This window comes from Heliangelus exortis, chromosome 17 (genome assembly GCF_036169615.1).
Source record: "Heliangelus exortis chromosome 17, bHelExo1.hap1, whole genome shotgun sequence".
Lineage (NCBI taxonomy): Eukaryota > Metazoa > Chordata > Aves > Apodiformes > Trochilidae > Heliangelus > Heliangelus exortis.
Window position 1 is genome coordinate 13,649,788 of NC_092438.1, and position 14,616 is coordinate 13,664,403.

A 14,616-nucleotide genomic window follows, 5' to 3' on the forward strand; every position below is an offset into this window, starting at 1 on the left:
AGACCTTTTTTGATACTACTACTTTGAAAAAATGAATACTACACATAGATATGTTAACAATCTAAACTATTAGAATATCAGGATTTTATCCGGAGTAAGATTTCCAATCTGGAAAATACACAACTTCCATTTGACAAAAAACTCCTGCCTCAAATTTCATACAAACCACAGAATGTGTAACAGAAACTGATAGTGGGAAAAAAAAAAAAAAATAGAACTAATTTTTTTATATTACAAAATGTTATGTGGAAAATATTTTGGAGTGTGCCTTATTGACATTTAAAAAAATATTGGGGGAAAAAACCAAAAAAAAAAAAAAAAAAAAAAAAGGTGAGCTTCCAGTGTTGAGGGATCTAATCCAGAAACAAAGTCAATGGGAGTCTTCCCATTGTCTGCAGTGAAATTTAAATTTGACATTATTAGAAAAAAGGGAATTGGGTCTAGGGAAAAATCCCTCTGTATGGATGGGTGTTTGTGTGCAGGTGTCTCTGCCTGGGCATGTTTGGGGGTGGGTAATGGATGGGGAATGTGTGCATATATATGAATACACAATCAAACATATATAAACACACATAATTATCATTATTAATTATACCAGGGATAGCAAGCAGTACAGGTGGAGTAATTCTGCCTTTCAGACAAGGCTGGTTCACTATTCCTGGGGTATTATTTTGTTACGCTACCACACACACTTCCATAAGCATTGCTGACAAAGGGAATATGCAAGAAAAGAACATTTTCCTTATTCCTACCACAGATGCAATAATTAAACCATAAAACACAAAACCAAGAGCCAATCAATGTGAAGAAATCTGCCCATAGGCTTCATTCCAGCAAGCCATTCACTGAGCTATGGGATGGGTCTGTCAGGTCCAGAGGAGCAGTGCAGACATACTACAGCAACACCAAGTGAACATGCAATGACAAAATGACAATAGGCCCCACTGCCATGCTTTGACTTGTTCCACATCCTAAATGTAAAATTTAACTTTGATAACTGCTCTTGCTTCAGTCCTGGATAGAAATTTAACGACTGTATTTTGATTTATATGATAAAAAAAATATTACGTGAAAAACTCGACTAAAATCTCTACGAGCAGGTCATTGACATCTGACTAATGGGTTTTGCACAATTATTTGTTTCCCACACTCTCAGTTTAAAGAGTTTGGAAGGCATTCACCTCCAGAATGGTGAAGAAAAAAGGAATGGAACATCCAGTGGGTTCCCTTTTATCAGCTACAAGATCTGGAACATTTATCAGAAATATTTTAAACATTGGGAAGTTAAACATGATTTTTTAACCTACTTTTGCAGAGATTCAGATCTTTAAATGTAATTTAATAGATCACACAGTATAAAAATTCAATTCTAAATTTTTTGGAAGCTGTATTTGGTGGCTATACTGCTTCATAAATAAAACAACATGTAACTTTTTCTTTGTTAGTTTTGTTGTATTTGCTTTACAATCCTAAAAAAGGACTGAACAACTCTGCAAGTTCTACCTCCCTTGTGAAATTGTTTTTCCACGTTTATGATTTATCTTAAATACTTAGGGATTGGTGTTGATTGTTGCAAAATGACTGAACAACTCTGCAAGTTCTACGTTCCCTGTGAAATTGTTTTTCCAAGTTTGTGATTTATCTTAAATACTTAGGGGTTGGTGTTGATTGTTGCAAAATGACTGAACAACTCTGCAAGTTCTACCTTCCCTGTGAAATTGTTTTTCCAAGTTTGTGATTTATCTTAAATACTTAGGGGTTGGTGTTGATTTGTTGCATAATATTTCCTTGGCTCCTGCTCCTCCCCTATCTGTCCTTTGCCTGTTTCCTTGGAGAATTCCAGCTGTGACAAACAAGGATACCATTGCATTTTGTCACAGTGATCATTATCCATTGACTTGCTCTATTGATTCCAGAGTCCCAAATCTTCCTGTTAACCTTTACTTTTAATTTACCAAAACATGTCTCCAACCTCAAAATTCCTTCTTTCCATCTCCTGACTTAAGAAGCATTTCAAATATGGAACACTGCCACTCATCATGGATGTGAGCTGTGATCAACAAAATGAAGCTATTTTTTAAAAAATAATATGAAATAGTATTTCCATTCTATGTCACTGCTTCAGTAGTGCATACTCACTGGTCCTCAATGCAGTTTTCTGGGTATTTTTTTTACACATAAGCAGTAAATATATTTAATGTGTAATTGAATTAAGCAGGGGCTCAAATCAGGGCTAAGGGGAGTGCATAAGGACATCCAGAATTGTATGTACAGAATTGTCAGAGGCCAGCAGATGGTTATCACATTACAAACAGCTGCACTCAACTGTTTTTCAGCACTCTCAATATTAAGAATTCACAAAAGTTGCTAAACTGGATTCATTTAAAAATGAATTAAAAGGTAATCAAATTAAGCAAAGTGTAGTTGTGGGTAATCAGAGGTATCCATGTTTGCACATAGTTTCCCATATGCAAAGAAATGTTTGAGCAGATTGTGGTTTGGTTTGTTTCCTATGCTAGGTTTAGAATTCTCCCATAATGAAATTCAGTGACAGTATTTTTAATTAAGACAAGAAACCATATCAGTTGGGGGAAGCAGATCAAAGATGGGGGTTAAGCACATTTTAAAAGAGAAGCTAAATTAGCAGAAATCCAAAAGATCTAAAGTTCATTTAAGATATTTAAAATTATGCAAGCAAAACCAGTTTATTACAGCTCTAATTATATACAAAGTCTATCTGAATATTAGACATTTGGTCAAAAAATGGTTATTGATGCAATCTCAAGCATTTCAGAGAACTCTCATCTTAGACAAATCCTTCACATTTTTGTCAGCATAATTCTTAGTAATGTTGACTCTCTACCCACAGCAGAACATGTCACAGTCTGATGCTTTATCTTACAGCATCTGCTTTGTTTTCTGAGAAGGTACATTAGTTAAAGCACTGAAAAGTCATCTTCATATTGCTCAGTTTCTCTGTGTAATGTATAGGTTTTCAGAAATTCATTTATTCAGAGGTAGAAACACCCTATAAAATGATCCAGGGACACCTGAACAGTATCTGGCAAAAAAATTACTAAGCACAGGAGGTTATTTATAATTTTGTCCTTTGGGTTTAATAAGTTTTTAAAAGCAGGAATAAGCTCTAGAAGCTGACAGAAAAATACTAGAGCTGCAACATGCTAAGACACCTTTGTGGAAATGAAATGAAACGACCTGAGTAGCACTTCACCTTTGTAGGTTACCCTAAGTAGAAATCATACATTGCAAACAGAGTGCACACAGCACAGATTGACTTTAAATCACTGATTCCAAGTGAATAGAAAGTAACTTCCTTACCTGTCTGACACAGCATGCCTCAGCCACACATGCAAGTTATTTTATTCACATAAAGTTACAAAATTTATCTTCATTACCCAGAAGAAGCATTGGAAAGGCAAGTAGGCATGCAGAGCATTGTAACATTCAGACCATGGAACTTTAGTCTAAAAACACAGAATCCATGAACAGCACTTCAAGCTAAGAAATAGTTCACTGAGATTTCTCCATCTGCTGATTTCATTAAGAAGTAGGAACTTTTAAAACAACGTCTAATTTGGCATCTAAAGAAATTTTTCGAAATGTGGTCAAGACTTCAGAAATTAGCTCCATGATTCCAGGGGAATATTTTCTGGTATCAGGAATTGAGAAGTTTGACCTTACTTCTCGCTGCTATTTTGAAGCAAAATATCTGCATTTCTCTGTCTTTCACAATATTCATCCTCCCTTTATGATTACACACTCTTCAAGTACTTGGGAAAGGATCAGTGATAGCATAGATTTATTAAGGGTACAGTTTATGAAGAAAAACATAGGCCATTCTTCCTTTTCTTTACAAAATCAGGCCCACACACTGCAAAGACTTAATTTTAAGCAATTTGGCAAAATTCTACTCCTAATGAAGTCAAGAGCAATTTAGACACTGACCTCAAAAGGATCCCAATTTCCTTTTTGCAAGAAGACAAGTTAATTTATGTGACATCACTTTTAGTTTATACAACTTAAGTCTTTGCATGTTTGTTTTATGCAGATTTTACAATCTTAAATTCCTGGGACTACTCCCACCACACGGGGTTTAAAATTTGAGGGTAAAAACTCAGAGCAAAAGAATAAACGCTGGGGTTTTTTTTTCAGTTTTTAAACAAAAAACCCAAGCAAACACACGACAAAACAGAAAAATGTCTGGAAAGAGAGCCAACAGAAAAAATCCTGGTTTTCCTTGGATAGTTCAAGCTTAGATAGAATTCATTCTCAATTTCCACTGATCAAAACAGTGTCAATGAGAACTGAGGGCCCTCAATAGGTTCTAAATCAGCTGACATAATACTCCTAAAACTGATCTTTAGCAGCAGACCATCAGGAAGCTGTACATAATTTATCTACCTTGCCCAAGGGTCACAGGCATTAACTGTATGATCTACAGCTTGGGAATGTGCACACCTCATGCCTGATTCTCAATTAAAGCCTAAAAACCTCCCAGTTTATGGCTATTCATGGATTATAACATAACGCCCTGCTTTAGATACCACAATTATCTGCAGAGCAACAAGACAGCTGAGACTTCAACGAGGCAAATTGATAGAATTGCCTTCAACTTCCACTGGTCAAATATTTATTAGTAATAAATGAGGACTTACCTGTCACTGTAGGCAGCTGCAGTGGCAGTGGCAGGCTGGGCATACCGGTAGGCAGCATAACCACCCTGAAACACAAACTCAGGCTGTAACTGGGTTGCTACAACACCAGAAATAGCAACCTGCAAAATTTAGCAACCACCAGAAGAGTATTTTCATGCTCTAAGTTCAGTTAAAGGGGTTAAATACATAGGGAACATCGCAGCGAATCATGAAGCAAAATTTATCTCTAACAAACTTGTTAAGATTTGTCCCAGACCTCAGGAGAAAGAAATGAACTGTGTATTTATCAATTTTTTTATTTTTTTTTTACAGGGCAATAATGTATCCTTCCACAAGTTTTTGGGTAGCAACTGTTCTTATCAGGTGAGGTATCTCCTCTTATACCTCAGGTGAGGTATCACCTCTTATCAATGAGGTGTATGCATGTTAAGAAAGCAAAGCTGAACAGAAAAGCTCAGCTAATAATTATTTTTTGTACAAAATATGATTTCTCAAGTCTCATTGATTCAACCTAGAAATTCATGCACTCCACACTTACTGTTACATAGATTTCCAATTTATACCCAAAATGATAATGAAGGAGCTAAATTCTGCGCTTCCATGAATTAACATTCAGCTGGATGTAACAGTAATTGCAGCTGTTCAATTAAGCAAACAGGACAAACAAACACACATTTGAAAGGAATTGTGTGCAGTGATGCATTGATTATCAAACTGTGAAAACAGCAGAGCTGCCTGTTCAATGGACCAGGGTGTTAGATCAACCATTGCAAAATGAGCTCAGCATGCCAATTAACAACCAGAGGCCATTCTCCACAGATAACACAAACACCACTTAGGTCCCAATTACAATTCACCACCCATAATCCTCTGGGGCAAGGGACTTTTGAGTTGCCTTTCCACCTTTCCCCACCTTAACAAAGAGAGAAAGTAGCAGATCCCTCAGCTTAGAATAAAATTCACTCTTTCGCTAAAGCGTTCACTTTAACGAATTGATTTTTTTTGCTTGTTTGCTTGGTTTTGTTTGGTTGTTTTTTTTTTTCTGTGCTTTCTGGAAGGCTGCAGTCACACCAAAGATTCCCTGAAGCATGGGCTATGTGTGTCAAACGTTACTCTAAGAGTAGCACACTTTTACTACAGCAACTTTTGTGGGTTTTCTATTTGGCAAGTAAAGATCAAAAACGCCGAATAGATTCAACTATGAGGAAGATCAGAATTCCCCACCAGCCAGTCCTGGCTTGAGCCAGGATAAAACCAATTTTCTTTCAGCTAAGACTCTTCTCAGCAGCTGCATTTGCTGAAATTTACAGCATGTTTCTCAATCAGGACTGATAACACTTGGTGTTTATAGTCACTGCTAGAGATTGGTCTGCAGGACCAAAGCCACCATTGGTTCTGAAAAACATCCCCTGGTCTGGAAAAAAAAGGGGGTAGAAGAACTGCACCTTCCCTCCTTTGCCCCCAAAATGACCAAATGAAGTATTTCATGCTAAGTCTCATACTCAGTATAAATTTGAGGGATCATTAGGGTCAAGACTTCTTTGTCCACAGCCATGGTGGAGATGTGAGTGTTACTGTGGGGAGCATGATAGTGGCTTTGTGTATATCTGTATTTATTACTCTCCTTTTCATCATTATTGCTACATTAAAGCTGAGTAGTTTAGTTTTTAACCCATAAATGTCTCTTCCTTATTCTCTCTCTCTGCTTTCCCTTTAAAGGGGAGAGGTGTTAGTAGGTAGCTCCTGTTCTTCATTTAATTGCCAGCCCAGCATTAGTCCATGACAGCCCACATCATATTTTCAATTTTTTAACATAAGCTCTCATATAATTACACATAAAAACATTCCTAAGCAAATTATTTTTATGGGGTTTGTAGTCTGCATTTTTAGCGTGGCTCTAGGTTTTCTTCTTGTTTTGCTTGAGTTACTTTAGATGATTTATCACTGTAAAACCAAAATCCCTGAAGGTGCACTTAATATTGGAAATCAGGATGGAAATCTGATTCAGATCCCTGAACACTGAACTTCTGTGACAAGTTTTATTGTACAATTTTTCTCTAATTTTGAACTTGGCTGATATCTTAGATGAAGAATACACTACATACACATCTCTTGTGTAACTTGCTAATCATTCACCTTCATGCCTTAGATTATATTCCAAAATAAAATATTTATTATAACTTATAAATACATTTTTTCAGTTACTGTTTTAGAAATGCTTTTGTCCCCTCACTCCATACATTCAAGCAGACAATATCTGACTGTTGTGCTTTGAATTATTTTGAAAATTCAGCTGAAATTATAAATTCAACTGCAATAATGAAAAACTGCCTGCTACTTTATCTGTGCTCCCATAGTCAATGTGATAATGTTACAGCAGCTTCACTCTTAAATAATTAAGTGTAATTTTCAATACCCTTGCAGTCCAAACACAGAGATTTATCTCACTGATATAAAACACTGAATGGGACACTCACAACCTTAACTTTTGTATCTCATGGGATATGAGGAATATCTGTGATTTTTGGGATAGAATCTGGAAAGTAAAATGCAAATAGCAGACTATTCTTACTTATACACACAAACTTTTTTTCCCACATAGTCCTATGAGTATTAATGGGATTTTACAAGAGTTTTTCCCATCAGTCAGGATATGATACCTGTGGTAACTTATTGCCATACACAGGCTCTTGCAATACTGCTCTATAAAGAAACAGAAATGGGATGATTTGAATGAGTCAGGAAAAAATGATAGAATTATGGATGTAAGGAAGGGATTCAGACTAATTCCTCCAAGCCACTCATTACAATTTTCCTTTCAATGTTTTATGCATCTCTGAGGCTCAGGCAAATTGGGAAAGATCTGTCCAAGATCAGTAGCCAATTGTTACAGGGAAATCTTAATGGATTTTTAGATACGATAAAATGGAAATTAATCAAAAATTAAATGCATCTGAATTTTTAAATAAAGCCTGTATATCTGTACTAAGAATAATTCCACAAAAGCAAGTTAAATAAATACAGATCTATACATGACAAAAAACATATAAACACGAGTTCATGTCCTAAAACATCTAAATTACCTTTTTAATCTTGATCTCAGATGTACAGACAGTGTTTATTGTACATACAAATAAGTGACTCTAAATTATGGGTATTTATTTTTACAAGTTTTTCCCATTGCTAACATATTTAACATTCTATCTGAATAATGAGAAGTATTTTTCCTCAGTTTTTACTTCCCATACTTCCTTTGCCTGAAGGGCCACGAAATATTTTGTAATAATTAGTAATATATGAATATAAATTAATTAAGGTTCAAAACTTTCTCTAGTATTAAGAATTATTCCTTAGCAGCTACAAACAGAGAAATGGGATTAAAAATTACATTAGTTACACACCCAGCCCTGCAGAATTTCCTCTTCCTCCATCATATGAGACCAACTTTTAAACAGTATTTGTTCTGCTCATGGAGTGAAACTTTGACTGGGAGAGTTAAAAATAAAATATCCACCACCTCTTTGTGCTGGTTCAGTTCTGGAAGAGGCCTATGGGAAAAATTAATATTATTTCTACATTATGTTCCCAAAGATGCCTGGTTCCTGAGAGCAGCTCCTGGGAATTTATCCAAACTGACACCACATGGATAAGTTCCAGCCAAATACAATCACTGGGGCTGAACCCTCAGTTTTTTGAATGTTAAATCACAAATAAAGATCAGAGAGATGAAAATTTCATCACTACATCTCAAAACTTTCAACGAGGTATCAAGGAATGTTCCAGCACAGCGAGCACCAGAAGGAACAATCCACTGTTCCTTGGGAAAGTCTTTGCTCCATTTCTTGTGCTGATTCATTGTTCTTTATGTATTTAAAATGGCACATTCTTCCATTTCAAACCAACCAAAAACCTTTGGTACTTAAGCAAGACTTCAGTGCTAACTCCATATCATCACTTTTGACTGCAAAATGGTGTTTTCTGGGGCACTTTATACCACTGACAGATTTTACCTGGTATCATGGGAATACTGCTTAAATAACTACATCTGCTCATTAAAAAAATCTTAAAACTTATGTACTTATATCTTGTGGGGACTCTTGGCAACTGCAGTATCCCTGGTCCAGACTCCCCAGAACAGGTTGAACATCCCAGCTGTCAGCACCTCGACTGCCTGGTGTTCTGATTTATTGTTAATTTAGTTCAGCATAGGACTGATGAAGTTGTGACAAAGTTTGGAATTTTTTTTCCTATTTCTTAGCCTTCCCAGGCTTTTCCCACTCCTAGCCTCCATCCTTTAAGACTTACATGTTCTAAAAATATCCCTTATGACAAAGGGGTAACGAAAAAACAACAAAAAAAAAACGAAACCCCAAACCAAACAGATTTAAGATAAAGCAGAGCAATGGTGTAGAGATATTACACTAACTGCATATTTCTGTCTGTCACCATTTTTGCTTTATTTTGTGGAGTGTATTTTCTTATTTTCACAGGTGTCAATCTTCATCTAGAAACTTCTGTATTTGCTGGCAGGCAACCTTAATTCTCTTTTAATGACTTTTGCTCTTAGTGAATCAATACTTAATTTTAAAAGGTCTTCCTTACTTGCTAATAATCTCTTTATTTTTCCTAATCAAAGGCACGTTTAAAAAGGAATTCAATAGCTAAGCTATTTCAGAAGCATTATTACATTCCATACAGAACTATATGAAACATAGAATATATCACATCTGGAATTCTGGCTGTTGATTTTTCATTTCAAACTGTACTTACCACCTGTTTTTACATTCCTATTCTCTTCTATTCCTCTGAATAGTATTAAGCAACTCTGGATATTTGCTGCTTTTGGTTCACCCTGCATTTTTTACCCAAGTGGTATCTTTCCATGCCTCCCTCCTTGCTTTCCACAGTCTATCCATGGATAGCTACTAAAGATTAGCATGGTCCAATTTTATGGTACCCAATGTAAACATAAAAGAATGAAACTCATTTTGCTACACTTGTTAATGCATATTTTTGGTCTGGCCTTTCAGTACTGTTCCTTTAATTTTGCTTTCTGTGGTATTTTTAAGGCTCTTTTCTCTCCAATCTTGTACATTTTTTTTTTTCCCCCCAAAGTGTTGTTGTTCCCCCAAAGCATTTTTGTTCTTTCAGAATTTTTTGCACTTAAAATTAAAAGCTGAGTAGAAACAGGTCATAAGCAATTAGAATTTAATAAACAACTTATTCTGCTGCAAACTAATACCAAGAACTGGTACCCTGTGAATTGTGCCTGTTTCCTGAGAGCAGCTCCTGGTAATAAACCCAAATTGACACCACAAGTTGCCAGTTCCTTATCCCTCTCTCTCCACTGCAATTTTTTTAAAAGCAAGAAAAATTAATTATTAAGTAAGAAGCTTTGTACATTATAAAAAATAATTACCAGAAGAGTGTATTAATGTAAATATTCTAATTAAGAGAACTAAGACTTGCATTGAGAAACAGAAGGCTGCAACTGAGTGAAAACCAAGGCATCAGTATAATAATAACTCCATTTTCTAATGCACATAACTATTTCAGAAAACAAAACTGAGGCTATACTAGAAATTAGTAATTTCTTCAGTATTTCCCTCATTGAAATCACTTCCCATCTGGGCACAAACTGTTAAAGTCTGTGAGGTGTGAGGCCCCCTAAAAAGAATATTTCCAATTCTTTAATTTTCAGGAGCAGTGGGTTCCAAAACTGCAAACTCTTACATTATATTTTAGTCCCCACCTATCCTATTGCATTAAAAATCTCAAGAATTCTCACTGCCTTTTGGGTGTTTTGGTTGGTAAATTGGGCAAAATGGATCTCACATTCTTTTGACAGTTTGAAGAAAATAGGAAAATTACCACAACTGAAGAAATGCTGCTCTGTACCATGTATCCTACACAGAACAAAAATTCAGCAGCAAGGTGTTTAGGTGAGATTAGAATAGTACCAGAATATTACACTTGAGCAAACCTTTGGCAAATGGATGATTTTCCTGTGTTGTTAATTATGTTACTGATAATATCACTAAGTACATAGATACACAGGGAGAGGGTTTTAACCTAATTTATATTAAATATATTTGTAATCTACACAAATTAATTTTCAGATAGGTGTCAGCCTCTTCCTACCTTCAGAAAACAAAGCCTATTTCACCCATAAATTCACACTGGTTTCCTTCTTTATATAAAATTTACTTTAGAAAAATCTGTTCCATTGGAAATAGTTCTAAAAGACTGCTGATAACAAATACAAAGAATGATTTTCCAGTACTACCTATTGCATTTTTAATATTCACACCAATTTCAACTCATCCATCTCTTTGTATCTCAACAGAACAGTACAAGAGCAGTACAAAGAGGTTAGAGGAAGTTGTCTGGTGAAATAAAGATGCTATCTGTAACTTAAGACCAGATTGTTTCATCAGAATAATAGCAAATGTGAAAGATTACTGGAGTGTCAGCAAAATATTTTACATCTACACAAAGGGCGTAAGAATTTAGAATTTGAGAAGAAAGACATTAAGCCTCAGGCACCTGAAGCCTTTGGCATACTCAGACATATGTAGCCTTGTTGTTTACATTGAAGGTAATCTTCAGTACTGGTAAGAAACTTAAAAAAATATTATTTACAAAAAAAAAATTAGTGACAAGTGAGGGGAAGCAGGCAATGAGGGAGCCAGGCCTATATATCCTTACTAATATAAACACTTATATAATTAGCAGCCTCTAGCCATTTCATTTAAATTGAAATAATAAATGGATTTTTAAAGATCAGATGGAAGCCTGCTCAGATTACAGACAAAATGTAATCATTATCTTAACCCTACTATGTAATTAAGCTCTGCTATCTACCATGCCACTTAAATATAGCAAATCTTGCCTTGATATGGGAAATGTGTATGTCTCTAAAAGTATTTTCATACTTCAGGTATTAGTAAGATCCAGCCTACCTTGATTTTTAAAAACAACCCTTTGGGGCTTTGCAGAATGTTTCTGCTTTGGTTTTATTTTTATTTTAAACTCCAATTTTGAAGGGAGACACCACTCCTCCAGACATGCACACACATTTTTCACATCTTTTTGCATTCATTCAGCATTTGATTGAAGAGTTAATTCAGCTCCACTGAACAATGATAAATGTAATGAACAGAAAGGTCTTCCAATGTGAGAGATATTCTTCTCAATTCTTTCTGACAGGCAAGGGATGGTAAATAGACAAAACAGAGTCAAGCTAGGCAGCAAACTTGTAAAAAGGATGACTCTGGTAATGTACAAGGACAGCATGCACATCAATGAATACTTACATAAATGTCTGCACCATAAAATCCATCCTGGTATACAACACTGCAAGGATGCACACACAAAGAAAAACATCCATATTAGTGCATTTCCACATGCAAATGCCACCAACCCCTGCACAGCTGAGGTTAGTCACAAAAACAGAGGGAAGGGGGGAAAAAGGCACTCTTCACATTGGTTAAGGAGGTTGGTAAAACCATCAGAAGTCAGACTGCACCATGTACAACATCCTATAAAGAATGCCAAATGCTCAGTCAAAGAGAGGTAAAGCATGGCTGGATCAGAAAATAATTTTTGAAATGTTTTTTTTCCCTCCCTTCCTTCTTTCTTTCTTCTTCTCTTTCTTTTTTTTCCAGTGGGCCAATCCTAAAATCAGTTTAAATCCATTGGTAAATTTCTGTCTCTAGAAATACTGCTTTCTCATCCTGAAATTATGGCAGCCTTCTCAAACAGAGTCAGTACTTATGTGGAAAACAAAACTAAGAACTAGTTTATATTGTGAGATGAATGTGTGACACAATTATGCTGGTGACATTCTACCCAGAGGGTGAAATCTCAAAACCCCTTTTCAGAGATGGGAATATCCACAGGTACTGCACTGGTGACTTGGTATGAATTTCTGGCAGTGACAAGAGGCCTGCTAAGAATGTCTTGGTATTATTAAAAAAAAAAATATTAGCCTTCCTCATTTATCATTTTACAAATCCAGTGAACATAGCAAGTGGATCTGAGCTCCACTGCAGTTTTGGTAACTGAAAAATCATTATACTGCAGTTAAGGGTTTACTCAAAACCAGCTGCATGTCAGCTGAGAAAAACCATCACCAGAAATAGTTAAAATTTTCAACTCTAAACTCTTCAGGATATGTGACACAGTATGACACAGATGGTTTAAATGATTACACTAAATGATTACACTAAATAAAATTGGAATTACACGACAGTGGCCTACCAATTACACACATTATGTAAGCCCTGCAGTTTGACATTCATTTGGCAGTTCTGCAACTTCAGATGGGTATTTCCAATATCAGAGTCAACTCTGGCTGTTTCAAGAGCTAAATATGAGAGCACACATTTTTGCAACAGTATTTTCAATTTGGGAATACTATTATCTGGCAATACTGGTTATTACCACGTTGCTGGCCTAAGCTGTTTTGCAATTCCAAGAGGAAATTTTATGTCAGATATCTAACTGATCTGTTGAGGTCAATGATCAAAGCCCACAGGGCTGAACTGGTATGTCCCTAAGTCAGAGTCACTTTAGGAAATCAAAACTATGCATCCATCCATGCATATAAACCACATTGATCAAACCACACTGATGATAAAAATTTGCTGTGGAATTATACTGTGTAAAAACTCCTGTCCACTTCAATTGGAGTGTCTGCCATTTCCTTCAATTAGTTCAGTCCTTTACTCATGTATTTTTTCACTTATTAAGTCTGTAGAGCAAAATATGCAAAACCTCATCTCCACTTCTAGTATTGCAAGATCTTGCTATTTACACTGTGCTGTACCTTCATTTTGCTTTTGATTTCTGATTACATTAAAATATTTCATGTTTTTCTTATACCTGTTTGCATATAAGAAATAAAGCTTTCTCATGACTGAGATAGAAGCACACAACTGTGAACAACATGGAAGGGGTTTTATGAGATCATATAAAAATTGTACAAAAAAAAAAAGTTTCCTGAAGATGAAGGCCCCACAGCCACAACCCCCACTTTCCCATATCCCTGAGCCATTTGTGCTGGAAGAAGATGGAGAAGTCAGCAAGGAAGGAATGAAGATGAGCTTGGGAAGTAGGTAGGGAGTGAGGGAAGGTGGTTTAGGTTCTTTGGTTCTAACCATCCAAGTGCGTTTTAATAGGCAATAAACAAAATTAATTTTCAATTTTCATTTTGCCTGTGATGGCAATGAGTAAGGAATCTCCCTATCTTTATGACATCCCAAGAACTTTTCCATCCTACTTTCTCCCCCTGTGTTCTGGAGGAGAGGGAATGAGAGGGTAGCCAACCAAGGTCAACCCACCACAGTACGTGACAGCATCTGACCTTCAGTTATTATTAAAACCTTGAAATTTGACAGAATACATGTCAGAAAGGGGAGCTTTTTTTCATTTATACTGTGAAGATGTCATAAGATGTAATCAGGGCTGATCCATTTTGAATTCCCAGGCATGGGTGGTTGTAGTCTTGGATAGATCCCTTTGTTCACCTGGACCTTCTTGTTACAGGTAATGCAGTCAGGTCCAGACAGAGATTTATTTGGAATTCTGAATATGCAACTGCTGGATAAATATTATACTGAAGGAAGTACCCAATGCCAAAATCAGACAGGAACACATGACCCCACCACCAAGCATGATTAATATTAAGATGAAGTGACAGAAACAAACAAATGAGGATAACATTCCCAATGTTACAAACACTATGGAAAGATACCAGCTGATACCTTCCAAATGATCTTGTGGCATGGTGGTGCATAACATAAAACTTTCTCCTTCTTTTCAAGTTTGAGGAAAAATAATTCTTTGCATTTTTTATGGATTTTCAGCACGTATTTTCTCTTCACTGTCCTTGTCAATTTTTGATGCCTGTGACTGAATGCTACCAGTGGAGTCAATT

At 35.9% G+C, this 14,616-nt stretch overlaps 1 protein-coding gene across 34 annotated transcripts in view; it reads right to left on the reverse strand.

The window, feature by feature from the left end:
• The window catches only part of RBFOX1 (RNA binding fox-1 homolog 1), a 597,988-nt gene that overhangs the window by 24,507 nt on the left and 558,865 nt on the right, over nucleotides 1–14,616 (reverse strand). For 30 of the 34 annotated variants that reach the window (XM_071760528.1, XM_071760499.1, XM_071760502.1 and 27 more), the window contains 2 exons: nucleotides 11,993–12,032; nucleotides 4,677–4,741 (listed from right to left, as the gene is read on the reverse strand). In XM_071760528.1, the coding sequence (XP_071616629.1) occupies nucleotides 4,677–4,741; nucleotides 11,993–12,032 (105 nt within the window). The remainder of the gene's footprint in view (nucleotides 1–4,676; nucleotides 4,742–11,992; nucleotides 12,033–14,616) is intronic. The other 4 variants (XM_071760517.1, XM_071760515.1, XM_071760512.1 and 1 more) reach the window with 1 other exon arrangement.